A 23,554-nucleotide genomic window follows, 5' to 3' on the forward strand; every position below is an offset into this window, starting at 1 on the left:
CTGCGATACCCTATCAATACTCTGCGATACCCTGCCAATACTCTGCAATACCCTATCAGTATCAATACTCTGCAATACCCTGCCAATACTCTGCAATACCCTATCAATACTCTGCAATACCCTATCAATACTCTGCAATACCCTGCCAATACTCTGCAATACCCTGCCAATACTCTGCAATACCCTATCAATACTCTGCGATACCCTATCAATACTCTGCGATACCCTGCCAATACTCTGCAATACCCTATCAGTATCAATACTCTGCAATACCCTGCCAATACTCTGCAATACCCTATCAATACTCTGCAATACCCTATCAATACTCTGCAATACCCTGCCAATACTCTGCAATACCCTATCAATACTCTGCAATACCCTGCGAATACTCTGCAATACCCTATCAATACTCTGCAATACCCTGCCAATACTCTGCAATACCCTATCAATACTCTGCGATACCCTATCAATACTCTGCAATACCCTATCAATACTCTGCAATACCCTGCCAATACTCTGCAATACCCTACCAATACTCATCAATACTCTGCAATACCCTGCCAATACTCATCAATACTCTGCAATACCCTATCAGTATCAATACTCTGCAATACTCTGCGAATACTCTGCGAATACTCTGCAATACCCTATCAATACTCTGCAATACCCTATCAATAATCTGCAATACCCTGCCAATACTCTGCAATACCCTATCAATACTCTGTGATACCCTATCAATACTCTGCGATACCCTGCCAATACTCTGCAATACCCTATCAGTATCAATACTCTGCAATACCCTGCCAATATTCTGCAATACCCTATCAATACTCTGCAATACCCTATCAATACTCTGCAATACCCTGCCAATACTCTGCGATACCCTATCAATACTCTGCGATACCCTATCAATACTCTGCGATACCCTGCCAATACTCTGCAATACCCTATCAGTATCAATACTCTGCAATAGCCTGCCAATACTCTGCAATACCCTATCAATACTCTGCAATACCCTATCAATACTCTGCAATACCCTGCCAATACTCTGCAATACCCTGCCAATACTCTGCAATACCCTATCAATACTCTGCAATACCCTATCAATACTCTGCAATACCCTGTCAATACTCTGCAATACCCTGCCAATACTCTGCACTACCCTGCCAATACTCGGCACTACCCTGCCAATACTCTGCAATACATACCCTATCAATACTCTGCAATACTCTGCAATAAATACCCTATCAATACTCTGCAATACCCTGCCAATACTCTGCAATACCCTATCAATACTCTGCAATACCCTATCAATACTCTGCAATACCCTGCCAATACTCTGCAATACCCTGCCAATACTCTGCAATACATACCCTATCAATACTCTGCAATACTCTGCAATAAATACCCTATCAATACTCTGCAATACCCTGCCAATACTCTGCAATACATACCCTGCCAATACTCTGCAATACCCTGCCAATAGTCTGCAATACCCTGCCAATAGTCTGCAATACCCTATCAATACTCTGCAATACCCTATCAATACTCTACAATACATACCCTATCAATACTCTGCAATACATACCCTGCCAATACTCTGCAATAAATACCCTATCAATACTCTGCAATACCCTGCCAATACTCTGCAATACATACCCTGCCAATACTCTGCAATACCCTGCAGTTACTCTGCAATACCCTATCAATACTCTACAATACATACCCTATCAATACTCTGCAATACATACCCTGCCAATACTCTGCAATACCCTATCAATACTCTGCAATACCCTGCCAATACTCTACAATACATACCCTGCCAATACTCTGCAATAACCTGCCAATACTCTGCAATAACCTATCAATACTCTGCAATACTGTGCCAATACTCTGCAATACCCTGCCAATACTCTGCAATACCCTATCAATACTCTGCAATACCCTGCCAATACATACCCTGCCAATACTCTGCAATACCCTGCCAATACTCTGCAATACCCTGCCAATAGTCTGCAATACCCTATCAATACTCTACAATACATACCCTATCAATACTCTGCAATACCCTGCCAATACTCTGCAATACATACCCTGCCAATACTCTGCAATACCCTATCAATACTCTGCAATACCCTGCCAATACTCTGCAATACCCTGCCAATACATACCCTGCCAATACTCTGCAATACCCTATCAGTATCAATACTCTGCAATACCCTGCCAATACTCTGCAATACCCTATCAATACTCTGCAATACCCTATCAATACTCTGCAATACCCTGCCAATACTCTGCAATACCCTGCCAATACTCTGCAATACCCTATCAATACTCTGCGATACCCTATCAATACTCTGCGATACCCTGCCAATACTCTGCAATACCCTATCAGTATCAATACTCTGCAATACCCTGCCAATACTCTGCAATACCCTATCAATACTCTGCAATACCCTATCAATACTCTGCAATACCCTGCCAATACTCTGCAATACCCTATCAATACTCTGCAATACCCTGCGAATACTCTGCAATACCCTATCAATACTCTGCAATACCCTGCGAATACTCTGCAATACCCTATCAATACTCTGCAATACCCTGCCAATACTCTGCAATACCCTATCAATACTCTGCGATACCCTATCAATACTCTGCAATACCCTATCAATACTCTGCAATACCCTGCCAATACTCTGCAATACCCTATCAATACTCATCAATACTCTGCAATACCCTGCCAATACTCTGCAATACCCTATCAATACTCTGCAATACCCTGCCAATACTCTGCAATACCCTATCAATACTCTGCGATACCCTATCAATACTCTGCGATACCCTGCCAATACTCTGCAATACCCTATCAGTATCAATACTCTGCAATACCCTGCCAATACTCTGCAATACCCTATCAATACTCTGCAATACCCTATCAATACTCTGCAATACCCTGCCAATACTCTGCAATACCCTGCCAATACTCTGCAATACCCTATCAATACTCTGCGATACCCTATCAATACTCTGCGATACCCTGCCAATACTCTGCAATACCCTATCAGTATCAATACTCTGCAATACCCTGCCAATACTCTGCAATACCCTATCAATACTCTGCAATACCCTATCAATACTCTGCAATACCCTGCCAATACTCTGCAATACCCTATCAATACTCTGCAATACCCTGCGAATACTCTGCAATACCCTATCAATACTCTGCAATACCCTGCCAATACTCTGCAATACCCTATCAATACTCTGCGATACCCTATCAATACTCTGCAATACCCTATCAATACTCTGCAATACCCTGCCAATACTCTGCAATACCCTACCAATACTCATCAATACTCTGCAATACCCTGCCAATACTCATCAATACTCTGCAATACCCTATCAGTATCAATACTCTGCAATACTCTGCGAATACTCTGCGAATACTCTGCAATACCCTATCAATACTCTGCAATACCCTATCAATAATCTGCAATACCCTGCCAATACTCTGCAATACCCTATCAATACTCTGCGATACCCTATCAATACTCTGCGATACCCTGCCAATACTCTGCAATACCCTATCAGTATCAATACTCTGCAATACCCTGCCAATATTCTGCAATACCCTATCAATACTCTGCAATACCCTATCAATACTCTGCAATACCCTGCCAATACTCTGCGATACCCTATCAATACTCTGCGATACCCTATCAATACTCTGCGATACCCTGCCAATACTCTGCAATACCCTATCAGTATCAATACTCTGCAATAGCCTGCCAATACTCTGCAATACCCTATCAATACTCTGCAATACCCTATCAATACTCTGCAATACCCTGCCAATACTCTGCAATACCCTGCCAATACTCTGCAATACCCTATCAATACTCTGCAATACCCTATCAATACTCTGCAATACCCTGTCAATACTCTGCAATACCCTGCCAATACTCTGCACTACCCTGCCAATACTCGGCACTACCCTGCCAATACTCTGCAATACATACCCTATCAATACTCTGCAATACTCTGCAATAAATACCCTATCAATACTCTGCAATACCCTGCCAATACTCTGCAATACCCTATCAATACTCTGCAATACCCTATCAATACTCTGCAATACCCTGCCAATACTCTGCAATACATACCCTATCAATACTCTGCAATACTCTGCAATAAATACCCTATCAATACTCTGCAATACCCTGCCAATACTCTGCAATACATACCCTGCCAATACTCTGCAATACCCTGCCAATAGTCTGCAATACCCTGCCAATAGTCTGCAATACCCTATCAATACTCTGCAATACCCTATCAATACTCTACAATACATACCCTATCAATACTCTGCAATACATACCCTGCCAATACTCTGCAATAAATACCCTATCAATACTCTGCAATACCCTGCCAATACTCTGCAATACATACCCTGCCAATACTCTGCAATACCCTGCAGTTACTCTGCAATACCCTATCAATACTCTACAATACATACCCTATCAATACTCTGCAATACATACCCTGCCAATACTCTGCAATACCCTATCAATACTCTGCAATACCCTGCCAATACTCTACAATACATACCCTGCCAATACTCTGCAATAACCTGCCAATACTCTGCAATAACCTATCAATACTCTGCAATACTGTGCCAATACTCTGCAATACCCTGCCAATACTCTGCAATACCCTATCAATACTCTGCAATACCCTGCCAATACATACCCTGCCAATACTCTGCAATACCCTGCCAATACTCTGCAATACCCTGCCAATAGTCTGCAATACCCTATCAATACTCTACAATACATACCCTATCAATACTCTGCAATACCCTATCAATACTCTGCAATACCCTGCCAATACTCTGCAATACCCTATCAATACTCTGCAATACCCTGCCAATACATACCCTGCCGATGCTCTGCAATACTCTGCCAATACTCTTCAATACATACCCTGCCAATACTCTGCAATACTCTGCCCATACTCTTCAATACATACCCTGCCAATACTCTGCAATACCCTATCAATACTCTGCAATACCCTGCCAATACTCTTCAATACTCTGCCAATACTTATTCCTGTTTGTGGGATATTTTCTAATGGGCTGTGTAACAGAATTTGGAACAGGGTGTATTTGTGGTAGAAATTCCCTGCGAGGGAAAGATCATCACCCATTGTGTTGATTGTTTTGTTTGACACGTTATTTTGTTTTTGTAAACTGGCACTTTACAATAAATGTTGTACTGTATTTTCTGTGAAGTATATATGCATATGAGCGTACCTTTTTTTTTTTTTTTGATGGGGGAATGGATCTTGGGTGGGAGTTCCCACACTTTTTTTCCCAGGACTTGACCGCTGGTTGAAGCTGTTATAGCTGTAAAGATTGGACCAACTTAATATTGAATTCTACGGACTAAGACTGGGATGCCATTAAAGTTCATGTGCGTGTAAAGGCAGGTGTCCCAATACTTTTGGTAATATAGTGGATCACAGACCATGGTGAGGGAAGCTTTGTTCCAGATGGCTATTTATTTATTTTTTGTTTCCAGGTTAACGGGACCGAGCGGTTTTGTGACAGACGGACCCGGGAATTATAAATATAAAACAAAGTACACCTGGCTGATAGAAGGAAGGTAAAAGTCACACAGTCTATTTTATTTAACATTTCATTGCTGCATCCCCTCTTACTGGCCACCCACTGTGATCCCATCACTCAGATGCCACGCTCCAGTGTGTGAGCTCCCTGATCAGTATTCACATGTGCTGTAAATATATGGAGAGAAATGATTCTGTGGATGAAATCACATCTCCTCTGTAGACCTAAATGCAAAACTGGAATAAATAATGGGAGATTGCATTTATTCTTTTGCTTATCTTTTAACCACTTCAATACCGGGCGTTTTCACCCGCCTCCTGCCCAGGCCAATTTTCAGTTTTCAGCGCTGCAACATTGTAACATGGCATCTACAAAATAGAGGATAGATTTATCTCATTTTTATTATTATTTTCTTTACTAGTAATGGCGGTGATCTGCGATTTTTATCGTGACTGTGACATTGCGGTGGACATATTAGACACTTTTGACACTATTTTGGGACCATTCACATTTATACAGCGATCAGTGCCATAAAAATGCATTGATTACTGTATAAATTTCACTGGCAGGAAAGGTGTTAACACTAGGGGCGATCAAGGGGTTAACTGTGTTACCTAGGGAAGGGGACTCACAAGGGGCCTCCCCTCTTTCTTCCTGCCAAATTAGGGGAGGGGTTAATTGTTCACAGGTGTATAAAGGTAGTTCTACAAACTCCCCCTTGAGCTTGCTCCCTGATTGTGGCTTGCATGTGGATTTTCTGAACACAAGTGGATTTTTTGAACTAAAGTGGAGAGTTAACAACCAGGAGTTATGCTTTGACTGCTTCTGCTTGCAAGTGTTGTTTTTGGGGGTGTTTTATTTTCTCCCCTCCTTTATTTGATACATTTGCTAGCAGTTTTTAAAAGACCTTTTTTTCTGACACTTTTTAAACAGCATTTTTTTTTCTCCCCTCTTTCTTCCTGCCAAATTAGGGGAGGGGTTAATTGTTCACAGGTGTATAAAGGTAGTTCTACAAACTCCCCCTTGAGCTTGCTCCCTGATTGTGGCTTGCATGTGGATTTTCTGAACACAAGTGGAGAGTTAACAACCAGGAGTTGAAAACAGGAGTTAAGACAGGAGTCTCTAACCTCTATCCTACCTCCATCCTCCCCTCCATTTTAAAGATCCCACTGCAAGGGGCAACCAGACAGCTTTCCAGAAACGTCAGGCTGACAGCAAGCCAGATTCACCGGAACCAGAGTGTTTAAAGGGGACAACCGCAGCCAGGTAAGCTCGCACCTCCACCCCCCCCCCTCCCCAGTGATTGTTCCAGGGACTCCGTCCGACCGCCTACGGGGGTCAGGAAAGAATTTTTGCCCCACTGGTGCATTTGGCTGCTACTGTCAGGGGGTTTTTCGCCTTCCTCTGGAACAACCATAGGTTAGCATACCCCTACCTCCGGCCTCCTTTCCATTTTTTATGCTATCCTAGGACGACTATTCCAGATCACAGCCAGACTTCTTTTCTAAGCGGAGACCTCCACCTTAAGTAAAGGTAGCTGGAACAGCCAGCAACCGAATACAACAACTCCTTCCGCATCCATATAGGCATCCCCTGATCAACTTGCGCGCTAATAGCCTCAAGCACGGCAGCAAGTCTGATACCTAGCCCCACCTCAGGATCAATACCCTGATCAGGATCATCATCTTAGGCCCATAGTACCATCAACAGCATCCACAAACCATGTGCTACTTCAAATACTCAGCTGAAGTTCTGCACAGACTAAGGAACATCAACACCACATTGCCATCTTCCATACAAAAAATACTTCAAAGAGAACAACTATTAAAAACCGGACGACAACCAGCTCCCAACCACAGGAAGACATCTACTCGACCACTACAATTAGATTGCGCCTTGATTAACGCCAGGTCTGCAGTCAAACATAGACTGGAAGTACACGACTTCATCATCAAGAACAATGTAGACTGCCTCTTCATCACCGAAAGCTGGTTAACCTCTGACTGCAACACCATCCTCACCGAATTGGTGCCGGAAAACTACAGGATCCTAACCGAACACCGGATAGGGAAAAAAGGAGGAGGCCTAGCAGTGATCTTTAAAGGTCACCTGGATCTCACTAAACCATCATCTCAGAACCCAGTGTCTTTTATGGAAACCCTGACGCTACATTTTCAACCAACACCCCATGACACCACTCATATTCTACTGTGCTACAGACCACCGGGACCAAAGTCCAATCTTCTTTCACCCCTCACGGAATCCTTTGCAATGCACACCCTAAAATTCAAAAATTTCCTGGCACTCGGAGATTTCAACCTTTGGGCAAACGAGCCTAAAGACCCCATCGCGACTGCCTGCACAATCAACTAGAAGAACTGGGTCTACAGCAACTGATAAAGACTCCCACGCATGGGTCAGGACACACCCTGGACCTCATTTTCAAACAGAACATCGACGTCAACATACTCGACAACATAACTCTGCCATGGACGGATCACCACGCCATCAAATTCAAAATCACTACCAACATCACCAACGCAAAACGGAAACCTGTAACAACGCACTGGACCAGATCGCATAAAAAACTGTACTCCGAAGCCTTCAAAACCACTCTGTCCAAAAAAATATCTACAATAACTTTAAACCACTCTACGGAGGAAACACTCAACTCCCTGAACAAAGCATTACTGCAATCAGCAGACTCGGTAGCACCAAAACGCAGGGCTCTCATCAGGAAGAAAAATGCTGGATGGTTTAATAGCTCCCTCTCCGTACTAAAGCAAGAACGCAGAAGAGCGGAAAGAACATGGAGAAGAAATCCCACCGAGGAAAACCTATTTAACTACAAAGGTCTCACAGAGAATTATCGGAAAGCAATCTTCAAAGCCAAAAAGGACCACTTCTCATATACAATCTCAACGGCCGCAAACCAACCACGGGAACTGTTTAAACTGGTTAATCAATCAATGAATCCGGTGTGCCTAGAACCCCCAGAAAGCGAATCCCAGGATTACTGTGACAAACTGTCAGAGTTTTTCATCGATAAAGTCAAAACCATCAGGGAAACAATTTGTCAGAAGAAAACATCCAACCTCAGCCAGCAAATACATAAAGAGGATGTCCGCACCAACATACCGCAACCACCAAAATTTTCACTATCCCCAATTACCGTAGACACCGCAAAAAACATCATTAATAAACTGCGTGACAGTACCTCACCTATTGACATCATCCCCACAAAACTACTGAAAGAATGCTCCGACATCGTGGCTCCAACCATAACCCACCTCATAAACCGATCATTCCACGAAGGGATTGTTCCCAGCATCCTCAAACAAGGCATCGTCAAACCTCTACTCAAGAAACCAAACCTGGACCCTCAGGATCCAAACAACCGTAGGCCGATTACAAGCCTCAACACCATTTCTAAGATCATGGAGAAAGCTGTAGTACATCAGCTACAACTTCACCTGGATACTCACAAACTCCTGGACCCGCTGCAATCAGGCTTCCGCCCGGGTCATGGAACAGAAACAGCTCTCCTCAAGATTTGGGATGACACCCTCGAAGCAGCAGATGACGGAGAGCCGTGTCTCCTCGTACTGCTAGACCTAAGTGCAGCGTTTGATACAGTAGATCACAATACTCTACTCGTCCGCCTCACAGAAGTAGCCGGAGTCCAAGACATAGATCTCCAATGGTTCGCGTCCTTCCTAGGAAATCGGTCACAGACAGTGAAACTAGGAAAATTCCTCTCCGAAACTCGGGCAGTCACCTGCGGAGTCCCTCAAGGCTCTCCGTTGTCACCCGTTCTCTTCAACATTTACATTCGCCCACTCCTTCAAATCATCAGATGCTCAGATCTCTGCTTCCACTCTTACGCTGACGACACGCAACTTTATTTCCGGATCAATGGAAAAAAAGATCACCAACAACAACTTGAAAACTGCCTCAAATCAATAGAGGACTGGATGACCACCAACTCCCTCCAGCTGAACCAATCAAAGACAGAGCTTCTTATCTTACACCCAAATCATAATCCCGCAACCAAAACCTCCTGGTCTCCACCAACTGTCTTTGGGAAGACTATCTCCCCAAAGACCAAAGCGAAGAGTCTCGGGGTTATTTTAGACGCACAAATGTCAATGGATGCGCAAATAGGATCTGTAGTCAGTCGATCTCACCATCTGCTACGCATGCTTCGCAGACTCATCCCTTTTATCCCAAAGAATGACAAAGCAGTGGTAGTTGGAACAATCATTAATTCACGACTGGACTACGTAAACTCGCTTTACATAGGATTACCACAATATCAACTTGTGCGATTACAACTGATCCAAAACACGGCGGCAAGGCTGATAACAGGAAAAAAACCCTGGGAATCCATTTCTCCTTAACTGAGGAGCTTACATTGGCTAACCGTAAAAAATCGGATCACGTTCAAGACCCTTTGCCTCACCCACAAATGCGTGCATAGAGAAGCTCCGCAATACCTAATGGAGAAAATAAATCATTACACACCAAACCGCAGTCTTCGATCAGCCAACAAAAACCTCCTCCTCGTGCCCAAAGCCCGGTATAAATCCAAGGGGGATCGGAGATTCGCTGTCCAAGGGCCTCGGCTATGGAATGCTCTACCAATCAACATCCGCCTGGAAGAAAATCACCTGGCTTTTAGGAAAAAACTCAAGACCTTCCTCTTTTAGCAGATTTATCAAAGCTCGCCACAGCGCCTAGAGGCGATTCAGTTTGCATTGTGCGCTATATAAGTATTTCATTCATTCATTCAAGGGCGAAGACTGATCAGTGTTCCTCTGTACTAGGAACACACAATGGGACTCCTCTCCCCAGACAGGGCTCTGTTACCGGCAATCGCTGGTGCCCGGCGGACATCGTAGACGCCGGGCTGGTGCACCGGGTCCCGAGTGATGTGGCGGCGCGCATGCCCCCTAGATGGCCGGGAAGCCCAGGGGGTGCTCAACCATGAGCACTATGATGTGGCCCGTGACCTCATAGTTTCATAGTTAGTAAGGTTGAATAAAGACACCAGTCCATCTAGTTCAACCTGAGTGAGTGTCTACAATTGTCCCTATCCCTGTACATTGCACACTCACATCAGTCCCTACCCTCAAGGAGCCCACAATCCAAGGTCACCATTCTTATACTAGGGCCAATTTTGGACAGAAGCCAATTAACCAACCTGCATGTTTTTGGATTGTGGGAGGAAACCGGAGTACCCGGAGGAAACCCACGTAGGCACAGGGAGAACATGCAAACTCCAGGCAGGTAGTGTCGTGGTTGGGATTTGAACCAGCAACCTCTTCTTACTGCTAGGTGAGAGTGCTAACCACTACACCACTGTGCCGCCCAAACTATCAAGTGCATGCCCGGTGCTTTTGGGATGGCGTGTCGGCAAGCCCAGATCACCATGAACAGGTTGCTGACCTGCTATCCCGGAGCACCAGAATGCATGGAGCCAGCGGCATAAACAAGCGGCCATGGAGGGAGCAGGAGCCACAAAAGCCAATGCTTCCTCTGTCGCGCTGACTCCTGTCCCATGTGGAGTTATATCAAGTGTACTTCACCCGGGACCTTTCTAGCATTCTGAAGAGCAAGAGCGATGCCAGCACTAGCTGGAAGAGGAAAAGGTCAGTGTATTAAACAACACATTCACTGCACTTTTGCAATGGGAATATTAGCATTTATAATAAAGGGTTATTATGCTGCTTTCACACTGATCTGCGGGTGCAGCATAGTGCACCTGTGGTTTGGCTGTACTGAGCCATAGACTTTTATTATATCCTGTGGGCTTGGTGCGCTTTTAGAAGGTGCATGAAACCTGCAAGATGCAATAGAAGTCTATGCTTCAGTGCAGCTAACCCGCAGCGCATCATTGTGAAAGCAGCCGGTGTTCTGCCGTATAGTGTCCGGCCATCATATAGCGTCTGCCCCGTACTGCGCATGCGCAGTACGGAGCAGACGAAGCTTCGGAAAATTTCCGAAGCTGAACGGCGCCTGCGCCGTGAGTGGAGGTGGTAGCCCCACCATCCAAGCGGACATAGGGTTGTAAGTATTAAAGGGACCCTCGCGGGCGAACTTAGCTCGCCATGCTTCGGGCTCGGCCTCGCTGCGCTCGGCTCTTTTTTATTCCTACTCTATGTCCACTTGGATAGTGGGGATAGAACCTGGACTCACGGCGCAGGCGCCGTTCATCCTCGGCAATTTTCGGAATCTGTGTTGCTGTGTACAGGGCTGGTGCAAGGATTTTTGACACCCTAGACGAAACCTCATTTTGCCGCCCCCTTGGCTCCACCCCTGACCCCACCCCCTTTGACCTGCCCATGTATACCCCACCTTTTTAATAAAGCGCCCATCAATGCAGCCTACCAATGAATGTTTGCTTGCATTCATTCAGGAGTTGGGACACAGACACAGTCCTCTGCCAACGCTGCGCCTCTGACACTTTGTGCAAACGGAGCAGTGGCGGCCTGGTGATGCTGAGGCTAAGTTGCTTGCTGCAAAGGGAAAAGAGTAGAACACCAGTGACCAGGTGCCCCTAGGCAACAGTGCGCCCTAGGGGGCTGTTTAGTTTGCCTAGTGGTAGCACCGGCCCTGTTCCCGCTACATAACTATAAATCTCCATGGTTGAGCACTCAACTGCTACCCTCTTCAGCTGCAGAGGCAGCAGCCGGTAGTCAATATTTTGTTTATTTAAGCCCCCATACACATGATCAGAGCAAAAAATATCGCTTTGAATCGATCGTATGATAATCTGATTGTACACAGCGTTCCAGAGCCAATCATGATAGTTCATCTGATATATACGATCGGACATGCTTGAAAAATTTCTTCGTACGATACCAGATTGTATGATTTCTGCACTTTTCCCACACCACATGAAAATACAGAAATTTATGGGATCTATTGATTTTTTTTTTTTTTTTTAATGGCATCCCCACACATGCAGCAAACACACCCACCAAAACAGACCGCACTGCAATATAATGCAGATTGGTGTGAAGCGATTTCAAAAATCACATTTGCACCTTTATTGCACGTTTCACGCAAACACGGCTGCCCATTGATATTAATAGGCTTCCTTAAGTGCCGGTTCACACTAGTGCGATGCGAGAACCCTGCGAATCAACTGCGGGTTCCCGCATCGCACTCGACACGCACGGCAGTTCACACTGCCATATGCCAACTGCTGGGGAGTGTCATTATATGTTAACGACACCCCCATTTCAGCTTGCATATCGCACTGCGAACTGACAGTTCGGACATGAATCGGATCGCATATGTGTGAACACACATGCGATCCGATTCTGGCCCGAACAGAAAAAAGGGTCCTGTGCGTGTTTGGACCGAATGCGGTGCGATATCAGCCATTCTATCTGTATGGCTGACATCGCACCCACATAGACATCGCATGTAATATGAACAGCAGTGCGCTGCAAATTACATGTGATGTCTGGCATCGCACAAGTGTGAACTGGCACTAAAACACGATACGCGGGAACACACACACTCTAAAACACCTCGGGGGGAGCAAGTCCTCAATAAAGTGAAAAGGGAATGTGACCCCCATCACTACACATGGGGTGACCCCATTATTACATATCAGTACACATGGAGTGACCCTACATTTATACATAGCGGTGACCCCCACATTAATATACAGGGGTAACCCTCGTCACTACACAATAGTTGACCCCCATTATTACACATGGGTGACCCCACATTATTACACGGGGGTGACCCCTTAATTACTGCACAGAGTTGCCCCCATTATTACAGATAACCCCACATTAATACACAGGGTAGTAATACTCCATCACTACACAGGAGGAACCCCATTATTACACATCAGTGACCAAAAGTAGAGAAAGTTGCATAGAAGTGATAGTGGGAGGACTGAACCATATACAGGTGGGGGGGGGGGGGTGTCCTGGCACACACTTACCCCATGGTGATGGTTAGTCAGTCAGCTGCAGATGACAACCAGCGAGAGGACTCTGTGTCTCTCTGGCTCTCAGGAGATCACACATGCGGCTCTTATCAGTGGATTCCCACAGAGCTCCAGCTGGTGTCTTGTAAAATAGTGTCCTCCATCAGATGGTGTCCCCTGCGTACTGCGCATGCGCAGTACACAGGAACACAGATTCCGAAAATTGCCGAGGACTCACGGCGCAGGCGCCGTGAGTCCAGGTTCTATCCCCACTATCCAAGTGGACATAGAGTTAGAATAAAAAAGAGCCGAGCGGAGCGAGGCCGAGCCCGAAGCGTGGCGAGCGAAGCTCGCCCGCGAGGGGCCCTCTAAAATTCTCAACCCTATGTCCGCTTGGATAGTGGGGCTACCTCCTCCACTCACGGCGCAGGCGCCGTTCAGCTTCGGAGTTTTTCCGAAGCTTCCTCTGCTCCGTACTGCGCATGCGCAGTACGGAGCGGACAGCATTTGATAGGCGGACTCTATTAGGCAGAACACCGGCACCAGACTGAATAGGATCCCGGGAAGGAGAGGTGAAGTGTGCTCAGTCCCCCGCAGTCCCCCGCCCTCCCCCTCCTCCTACAGTGATCAGTGTTAGTGGGATATCTGTTCTCCGCTCTGATTTACTGTGGATGAAGTGAGAACACCAGCAAAGAGCATCTCTGGCATCCCTTTAGATGGTCACAGGCAGCACCAGAGTTCTCCACCCGCAGCCACTGCGCCTCTGAGACTGTACGGAGGGCCTCGGGAGCGGCTACCTGCTGTGTTGAGCTGGACATAGTTGCTGGCTGCAGACAGAGGGAAAAGGGTCACCAGTGGCGGGGCGCCCTAGGCGGAAGTGCGCCCTAGGCGGCTGCCTAGTCCGCCTAGTGGTAGCACCGGCCCTGGCTGTGTACTGCGCATGCGCAGTACACAGCGGACACTATCCGATGGAGGACGTTATTAGACAAGACACCGGCAGAGCCTCGCCAGGCTCAGTGAAGATCCAGACAATATTGCCGCCTAGTTGACAGCTGACTTTGTTTTTCAGTGATAAGAGTCTGAGCCAGCCGTGCCTGCCTCCTCCTCAGCCTGGAGCTAAAGTGAGAGATGGTAGAGGCTAGCGGAGAGCCGTGACTAACAGTCACCACTCTCCACTTGGAGCAGACCGAGAACTGAGCAATCAGCGATCATGTGATTGCTACATTCTTAGTGTTAGCGTTAGAGTCAGCATGGGAGAGCTGCAGCATCACACAGATGCTGCATCATGGAGGTGAGTATGGATGTTTGTTTTTATTTTAAAAGTCCATACTTCTCCATAACTACCTGCCGTCGGCCGTATAGATAAATGACGGCAGGCGGGATTCTCTCTCGTTATGGGGCAACGTGATATGAAGTCACCCCAGTCTCACTGCAGTTACGCGATTGCGTCCCTGGGACACAGTGCAACCATGATCTTGGTAAAGAGCAGATGACGTGGCCTTTTACCCATGTGATCAGCTGTGTCCAATCACAGCTGATCACATGTAAACAAGGAAGTGCCGGTAATTGTCTCTCCTCGCCTCACACTGACAGAGTGTGAGTAGAGGAGAGCTGATCAACGTCATCTCCCCACAGGGGAGACCTGTACAGATAATCAGGGAACTGATCATCAGTGCAACCCCAAGAGTGCCCAGCAGTGATGCCAGTCTGTGCCTAGCAGTGATGCCAATTTGTGGCCTTTCAGTGCCTGCTAGTCAGTGCCACCCACCAATGCCCATCAGTGCCGCCTATCAGTGCTGCCTATCAATGCCACCTAACCATGCCCATCAGTGCCACTTATCAGTGCTGCCAATCAGTGCTCATTAGTGCCGCCTATCCGTGCCGCCTCATCAGTGCACATCAATGAAGGAGAAAAATGACGTATTTTCAGGATTTTCTGCATTTTTTCATTTTTTTTTGTAAAAAGTAAAAAACCTACTAGTAATTAAATATCACCAAAAGAAAGCTCTATTTGTGTTACAAAAATGATAAAATTATAAAAGTGCAACAGCGCTAAAAGTTGAAAAATGGTTGGGGCAGGAAGAGGTTAAAAATGCCCGGTATTGAGGCAGTTAAAGATCACAGTCGAAATATTCAAGCTGTTCTTGTAGCAGCTCAGTTCCCCCCTCCCAGCACTGACTACCCTTCCCTCCCATCAATATTTTAACTATAATCTTTAAATTTCATAAACACTCATTTGTGGTTGGTTGAATGACCTTAACAACTTTGAGGATGAATTGCTTCAACGTGCCTGTAGCTACAGAGGTCAGTGAAGGGTTGTTTTAAAGCGAAACATGCTTGGTGCTCGCAGTTCACCCAGGTGTGCTAGAACAGCGAATAAATATATGAACCGCCTCTCCACCAATCAGGTGCTTGGGTCTGTTACCTGATTGGCTGAAATGACAGGCGCTGTGATCGGATGCCTATTGGGAGGAGAGGACGGGAAGCAGCGGATGGAGGACACCGCTCGCAGTGGGGGGGTCACAGTGTCGGCATTCGATTGCACAGTGGCAACATTTGATGGGCACAGTGGCAACATTTGATGGGCACAGTGGGAGCATTTGATGGACACAGTGGGAACATTTGATGAGCACAGTGGCTGCTTTTGATGGGCACAGTGGCTGCGTTTGATAGGCACAGTGGCTGCATTTATGGGCACACTTGCTGCATTTGATGGGCACAGTGGCTGCGTTTGATAGGAACAGTGGCTGCATTTATGGGCACACTTGCTGCATTTGATGGGCACAGTGGCTGCGTTTGATAGGCACAGTGCTTGCAATTGATGGGCACCGTGGGAGCGTTTGATTGGCACAGTGGCTGCTTTTGATGGGTACAGTGAGGCTGCAATTGATGTTTTTTTTTTTCATAATTTACCAGTTTGCTCCCCCCAAAAAATTTGGAGCACCAGCCGCCGCTGTTGTCGGCTACTTTTTTTGTGACAGCTGTGAGCAGGGAGCTGCTCTGCACTTATAACATGAATCCTGGAAATACTGGATTAAGATCTTAAGATCGTGGGGGGTTTAATCGAGATCACAATCTTTTAAAGCGGTAGTAAACCCGCACTTTTTTTTTAAAAACAAAAAAACCTGCAAGGCAAAGGCATAATGAGCTAGAATGCAGCGCATACTAGCTCATTATGAAATACTCACCTTAGAACGAGGTGCCGGCATCTCACCCGATCCACGCAGAGGGAGCTGAAGTGTTGCCTCGGCGTGTCTTCCGGGTATCGCGGCTCCAGGCCTGCGCGTGGGAGTCCTTTTCCCGGCAAGGTCTGGCAGTTCTGCCGGACCATAAGCCGGGTCTTAACAGCGCATGCGTCACATGACGTCAGCGGCTGCATGAAAAGTAAATATCTCCAAAACCGTACAGGTTTAGGTAAAAGTAAAAAAAAAAAGACTATACAACCACTTTAACGATTAATGGTGCAGCCACAGAATAAGGATAAAAAGTGATGGGTTTTTTGTTCTGTCTCCAGACCCAACACAGTGCTCCGTCTCCGTTTCCATCACTTTGCTACGGAGTGTAACTGGGATCAACTCTTCGTGTACGATGGCGACTCCATCTACGCTCCTCTGGTCGCTGCTTTCAGGTAATCATTTACTCTTCTCTGGTTGTGCGGTGGTACTGCCAGGTTAGTTACAGGTGTGAAAAAACAGGCTTTCTATTATTAGACAACCCTGTATAGAGTAAATGATATATGCCCTGCAATAATTAATAAGGTTATTGGGATTCATGGTGGAGACCAAGCCTGCAAGACCTAAGGGGGTCATAAATATCTGATGCAGATTCCAATATTGTTTTACTGCAGAGTAGGGATGAGCGTAGGTTCATGATTAGGTTCAGACTGAATCTGTGTTGGGCCGAGCCTGGACGTAAGCCCCACAGCTACACATACATAAAAGAATGAGACTGCTTGTGACATCATTGAACTATTATGTCAATGATGTCACATGTCAATATTACTTCAATGATGTCCAAAGTCACATGTTCATATTAGGTCAATAATGTCACAAGCCCCATACACTATATTACCAAAAGTATTGGGACGCCTACCTTTACACACACATGAACCTTAATGGCATCCCAGTCTTATGCAGGCCATACACTATACGAAAAATCAGCCAAACCCATTTTCGAAAAAAAAAAATTCGGCCGTGAACGCAAATGATAGTGCCATCATGTAATGACCAATAAATTGTTCAGTGGGCATAAATGAATGTATTTTTTTGTTTGTTTTTTTACATATACCTAGTGCAGACAGTTCAGATGGGAAACACATTAACCTTTCAATTTATCGTTCATTCGGCAGAAAATTTCCAAACTTCATTTTCGGCTCAAAAACGTCCCAACGATTATCGATTTTGTGCCCATTAACTGACCGAAAAACGAACGAACTGTCTAAATGACCGAATTTCGGACGATTTTTCCTATAGTGTATGGCCAGCATTAGTCCATAGGGTTGAATATTGAGTTGGCCCACCCTTTGCAGCTATAACAGCGTCAACTCTTCTGGGACGGTTGTCCACAAGGTTTAGGAGTGTGTCTATGGGGATGTTCGACCATTCTTCCAGAAGTGCGTTTGTGAGGTCAGAACACCTTTGGGATGAATTAAAGTGGAGACTGTGAGCCATGCCTTCTCGTCCAACATCAATGCCTGACCTCACAAATGCGCTTCTGGAAGAATGGTTGAACATCCCCATAGACACCCTCCTAAACTTTGTGGACAGCCTTCCTAGAAGAGTTGAAGATGTTATAGCTGCAAAGGGTGGGCCAACTCATTATTGAACCCTATGGACTAAGACTGGGATGCCATTAAAGTTCATGTGCGTGTAAAGGCAGGTGTCCCTATACTTTTGGTAATATAATGTATCCATTATAGTTAAATGATGTCACATGTCTATTTTAGGTCAATATAGTCACAAGACACCTGTCCATAATATAAGGTCAACCATGTCATGAGCTATGTGTCCATATAGGGTCAATGATGTCAGGAGCCACATGTCCATATTAGGTCAATGATGTCAGGAGCCACATGTCCATATTAGGTCAATGATGTCAGGAGCCACATGTCCATATTAGGTCAATGATGTCAGGAGCCACATGTCCATATTAGGTCAATGATGTCAGGAGCCACATGTCCATATTAGGTCAATGATGTCAGAAGCCACATGTCCATATTAGGTTAATGAGAATAATATGTACCACTGACCCCCGAAGGAGCTGCTGGTTTTATTTGGGCTTACCGTTACCTCATCTGCTCGCCTCTCCATCACAAGGGTCCCGTTGGAAAGTAGCCCAAATTATGTTAAATCCAACACTTAGTCAATTTTTTAACATTTATTCAGAATAAGCACAAAGTCCTTCAATAGACGGTCAAAGGATAAAGAGGGAGTTCAGGCACCTAGTAATAATTGCGGGTTAGAGGTATTGGTCAGATCCAGAGGACAAACAGCTCCACAGACTGGATCCAGCAGTCACCGGATAGGCCCCTCTCACTTGACCTAGCAGCCGATGACATGCTCAACAAAGTCTCTGCCACAGACTTGTCAATTAAACTAAGATATTTTGAGAGTTTTAAAGAACTACCATACAATACCAGTTTCTTTCACCAGACTCGGAGATACTGTATGGGTGTTGCTTCCTCTGAGTTTCCAGGCTCCTCCAGAGATACCAGCCTTGTGTTCAGTCCTCTATTAAAAAAGTCCTCCCCTGGATCCTCCAGTTTTCTTGGCCTCTCCCCGCAGGCGAGACAGCACAGGACCACCCCTGGATCAGTAGGCCCCAAGACTTTTCTGGGCCTACCCTGTCAGATGCAGAGCCTCGGGCCAGCCGGCCCAGAGGCGCAGGACCATGCGACACAGACCCCAGGCCAGGAGGGCCATGAGGTCGGGATAGCGGACCCTGCAAAATAGACCACCAAAAATAGCTTTGGGTACCTTAACTACCCTTTCCCAGAATGCACAGCAGGGAAACCCCTCCCACTAAGCAATTTCCGAGCAAGAGGTAGTATTCAATACATCCAGCCTGCTGCATTTCCACACTTACCGGCGGTGACAGCGACACCTACGGTCAAGTGGGAACCAGTGCAACCCAGCTGGACTGGCACAGAAACCAGAACTTTTTGGAAACATTAGCCTGAGCCCAACTGCAGCTTCAGACATCTAAATTTAAAAATTAATAGCTTCTGCCCATCAGGAGCAGGGCACTACAAATATAATTGATGATAGCTTTGAACTAATATGGCCACATGTCAATGATGTCACAAGCCACATATCCATATTAGATCAATAATATCACACGCCACATATCCATTATAGGCCATGATGTCAATTATTTGTACCCTATCCCTATTAATCTGAATGATCTCAAAGTTTGTGAAGATCCCCCACACATTTCTTTCTTTGAATTCCTGTGAGTAGGCACTGCTGTGTTACACAATTCACAGAGCCCGCCTTCTGATCTACAGAGGTGCTGAGAGGAGGAGCTTCAGGAGGAGGGGTCAGTACAGGGATCGCTGCTTGCAGGCAGCAAGGTACCATGGGATATGTAGTCTGTAATAATCAAAGCTAAACCAAAGGTACAGTGTGAACATCCAGGAAGTTGCAGAAAGAGATGGCCATCATGCAGAAAGACCTGACAAAATAAAATGACATTTTTCACATAAGCTTATATTTAATGGCCAATAATAACTATTGTTTGCATTGTTATTACAATGCTGATGTTCTGAAATTAAAGTGTATGCAGTGACCACAGAACTCATTTAAAGCACAGTTGTTATGGCTAAAGTAGGGAATGGTTAGAGCTCCTATCATGTGTTTATTGTGTGTCCACTAGGGCAATTTACTCTCGTTATTTGTCCTGATGGGAAATGTTACTGAGAATAAAAGGGAAATAAATAAAAAATTGCTTTGTTCTAATAACAACAAAAGAGGAGAAACTGTTCAAGGGGGGCTGGTATCAGCTAAGAGAGGATTTCCTCTCTTGTTCCTCTATATCTGCACAAAAACAATCTCTGCACAAAAAAATAAAAAAAGCGTTAAAGTAAAATCTGTCTACTGATCCAACAGTCAGCAAAAAAAGAAAAAAAAGTGTCATTTGTTTATCGACAGAATGAGAATGGATAGAACGATTGTTAGTTTTTTTTTTTTTATTACAAATACAGTTCTAGAATAAAACCAGATTGAAAGAGCCCAAGATCATTGTAAATATTGTTAAAAAAATAAAATAGGCATCCTGTGCGTTTTGGAGGCAACACCACTCCCCCCTTTGTCGGGGTTACATTAGAACTGTCTTAGTACAGTGATCAGGAGCATGAAATATACAACACAATGGGGGTTATTTACTAAAGGCAAAGTGCACTCAAAATTGCACTGAAAGTGCACTTGGAAGTGCAGTCGCTGTAGATCCGAGAAGGACATGCATTTTAGCTTGCACGTGATTGGATAATAAAATCAGCAGGGCTTCCCCTCATTTCAGATCTCACCCTCAGATTTACAGTGACTGCACTTCCAAGTGCACTTTCAGTGCAATTTCATGTGCACTTTGCACTTGTAGTTTGTACAAGTGCAAAGTGGATTTGCCTTTCGTAAATAACCCCCAATGAGAAGAACTTACAAAAAGTAAAGCAGCTGTGCATGGCAACAAATCAACTATCTTGTTATATCTTGTTCAATTAGGCTTTGAAAATGAAATATAGAAGCTGATTGGTTGCCATGCAGAACTCCTTCCGATTCTGTCTGCTCCAGTTTTGATAGATTTCCCTCAGTACCTATAGTGCAGGGGTCAGGAGTGCTGAATGAATGCACATCCACTTTACAGATTATAAGCAAAATTACTCCCTCTTCTAAGTACAAACATCTTCCCCACCCAGCCCATATCTGTCTCAGTACAGACTCCCCCCCCCCCCCCCAGCACAGACCGACACCCCCACCCCCCCTTACGAAGACCAACTCTCCCAGCACAGACCCCATCAGCACAGACTGACTCTCCCAGCACAGACTCACAACCACCCCCAGCACAGACCGACTCCTCACCCCCCCCCAGCAAAGACCAACTCTCCCGGTGTCTTGTCAAATAGGGTCCTCCATCAGATGCTGTCCCCTGCGTACTGCGCATGCGCAGTACACAGGAACACAGATTCCGAAAATTGCCGAGGATGAACGGCGCCTGCGCCGTCAGTCCAGGTTCTATCCCCACTATCCAAGTGGACATAGAGTTAGAATAAAAAAGAGCCGAGCGGAGCGAGGCCGAGCCCGAAGCGTGGCGAGCGAAGCTCGCCCGCGAGGGGCCCTCTAAAATTCTTAACCCTATGTCCGCTTGGATAGTGGGGCTACCTCCTCCACTCACGGCGCAGGCGCCGTTCAACTTCGGAGTTTTTCCGAAGCTTCGTCTTCTCCGTACTGCGCATGCGCAGTACGGAGCGGACAGCATTTGATAGGCGGACTCTATTAGGCAGAACACCGGCACAGACCCCATCAGCACAGACTGACACCCCCCCAGCACAGACCGACTCTCCCAGCACATACCCCCCCCAGCACAGGCTGACACCCCCCCAGCACAGACTGACTCTCCCAGCACAGACCCCATCAGCACAGACTGACACCCCCGGCACAGACCGACTCTCCCAGCACAGATCCCATCAGCACAGACTGACACCCCCCAGCACAGACTGACATCCACTCCCACCCCCCCAGCACAGACCGACCCCCCCCCCCGCCCCCAGCAAAGACCAACTCTCCCAGCACAGACCCTATCAGTACAGACTGACACCCCCCCAGCACAGACCCCATCAGCACAGACCGACAACCCCCCCCCCCCCCCCCTCTCAGCACCAGGGTTGTCAGTTCAAATCCCAACCATGGTGCTACCTACCTAGAGTTTGCATGTTCTCCCTGTGCTTGTGTGGGTTTCCTCTCACACTCCGAAGGCATGATGGGAGGTGAACTGGCTCCTGGCCTTAGTATATGTATGAATTAGGGATCTTAGGTTGGAAGCCCCTTGAGGGCTTGTAGATTGATTGAGCTATATAAGTACCTGTAATAAATAATAAAAGAAAATATAGTAACCTTTCTTTTTTTAATCTGTTTTTCAGCGGCCTTATTGTTCCGGAGAAGGAAAATAACAAAGTTGTTCCAGAAGTTGCCATTACCTCTGGATATGCTTTTCTGCATTTCTACAGCGATGCTGCTTACGCAATGTCCGGGTTTAATATAAGCTACAGGTAAAAGAGCACAGTGCCAGTTGGCAAAATAAATGGCATCCTGGCACTCCTTCAGCCATAGTCAACTATAAACATGAGCTGACAGTTGCCTGATTTGGCGATTTCAAGAGCAGTGAATGCCACAGATCAAGCCCTGCTGACAGATCTGCAGTTTGCACTTTGATATTCACTCATTCACACCATGTCTACTAAACTGCATTCATCAATGCAGGCTCAATGCAAAGACACATAGAAAACATTTTTTATTAAAATTTTTCTATGTGCCTTGTTCATACCATACATGTGTGGTAATGTGCATTGCATAAAAGTATACAGGAGACCAGTGGCCTCGCTAGGGTGGGGCTACTGGGGCCCATAGCCCCGAGTCTCTTACCTAGGATTGGCTCCAGGCTCCATCTCTTCAGCTGGTGGCCGGGGGAGGAAATGACTAGTTAATGTTAGCAGGCACAAGTTCTTATCTATATTCAGCAGTTCCAACAATTTAATAATTGTCCCGACATCCACTTCTGTACCAATCTGCTGGGCAATATAATTGTCGGGAACCGCACTCCCCCCCCCCCCTGATGTAAGGGGGGGCTCTCTTGGGACCCTGATGTAATGAGGGAGGCTCTGACATAAGTGGGGATCCTCATTTAGATATGTAACAATATTTTATGTAATATATATATATATATATATATATATATATATATATATATATATATACAGATACATA

At 45.8% G+C, this 23,554-nt stretch overlaps 1 protein-coding gene across 1 annotated transcript in view; it reads left to right on the plus strand.

Annotated features, from left to right (window-relative positions):
* The window catches only part of LOC143975571 (attractin-like), a gene marked incomplete in the record, with an annotated part of 173,878 nt that overhangs the window by 13,603 nt on the left and 136,721 nt on the right, over positions 1 to 23,554 (plus strand). The window contains 3 exon segments of the mRNA XM_077478034.1: positions 5,583 to 5,666; positions 17,095 to 17,208; positions 22,711 to 22,839. Coding sequence (XP_077334160.1) covers positions 5,583 to 5,666; positions 17,095 to 17,208; positions 22,711 to 22,839 — 327 coding nt within the window.

Source organism: Lithobates pipiens, unplaced genomic scaffold (genome assembly GCF_037356315.1).
Source record: "Lithobates pipiens isolate NorthernLeopardFrog02 unplaced genomic scaffold, aLitPip1_a1.2 Scaffold_13, whole genome shotgun sequence".
Classification (NCBI taxonomy): domain Eukaryota; kingdom Metazoa; phylum Chordata; class Amphibia; order Anura; family Ranidae; genus Lithobates; species Lithobates pipiens.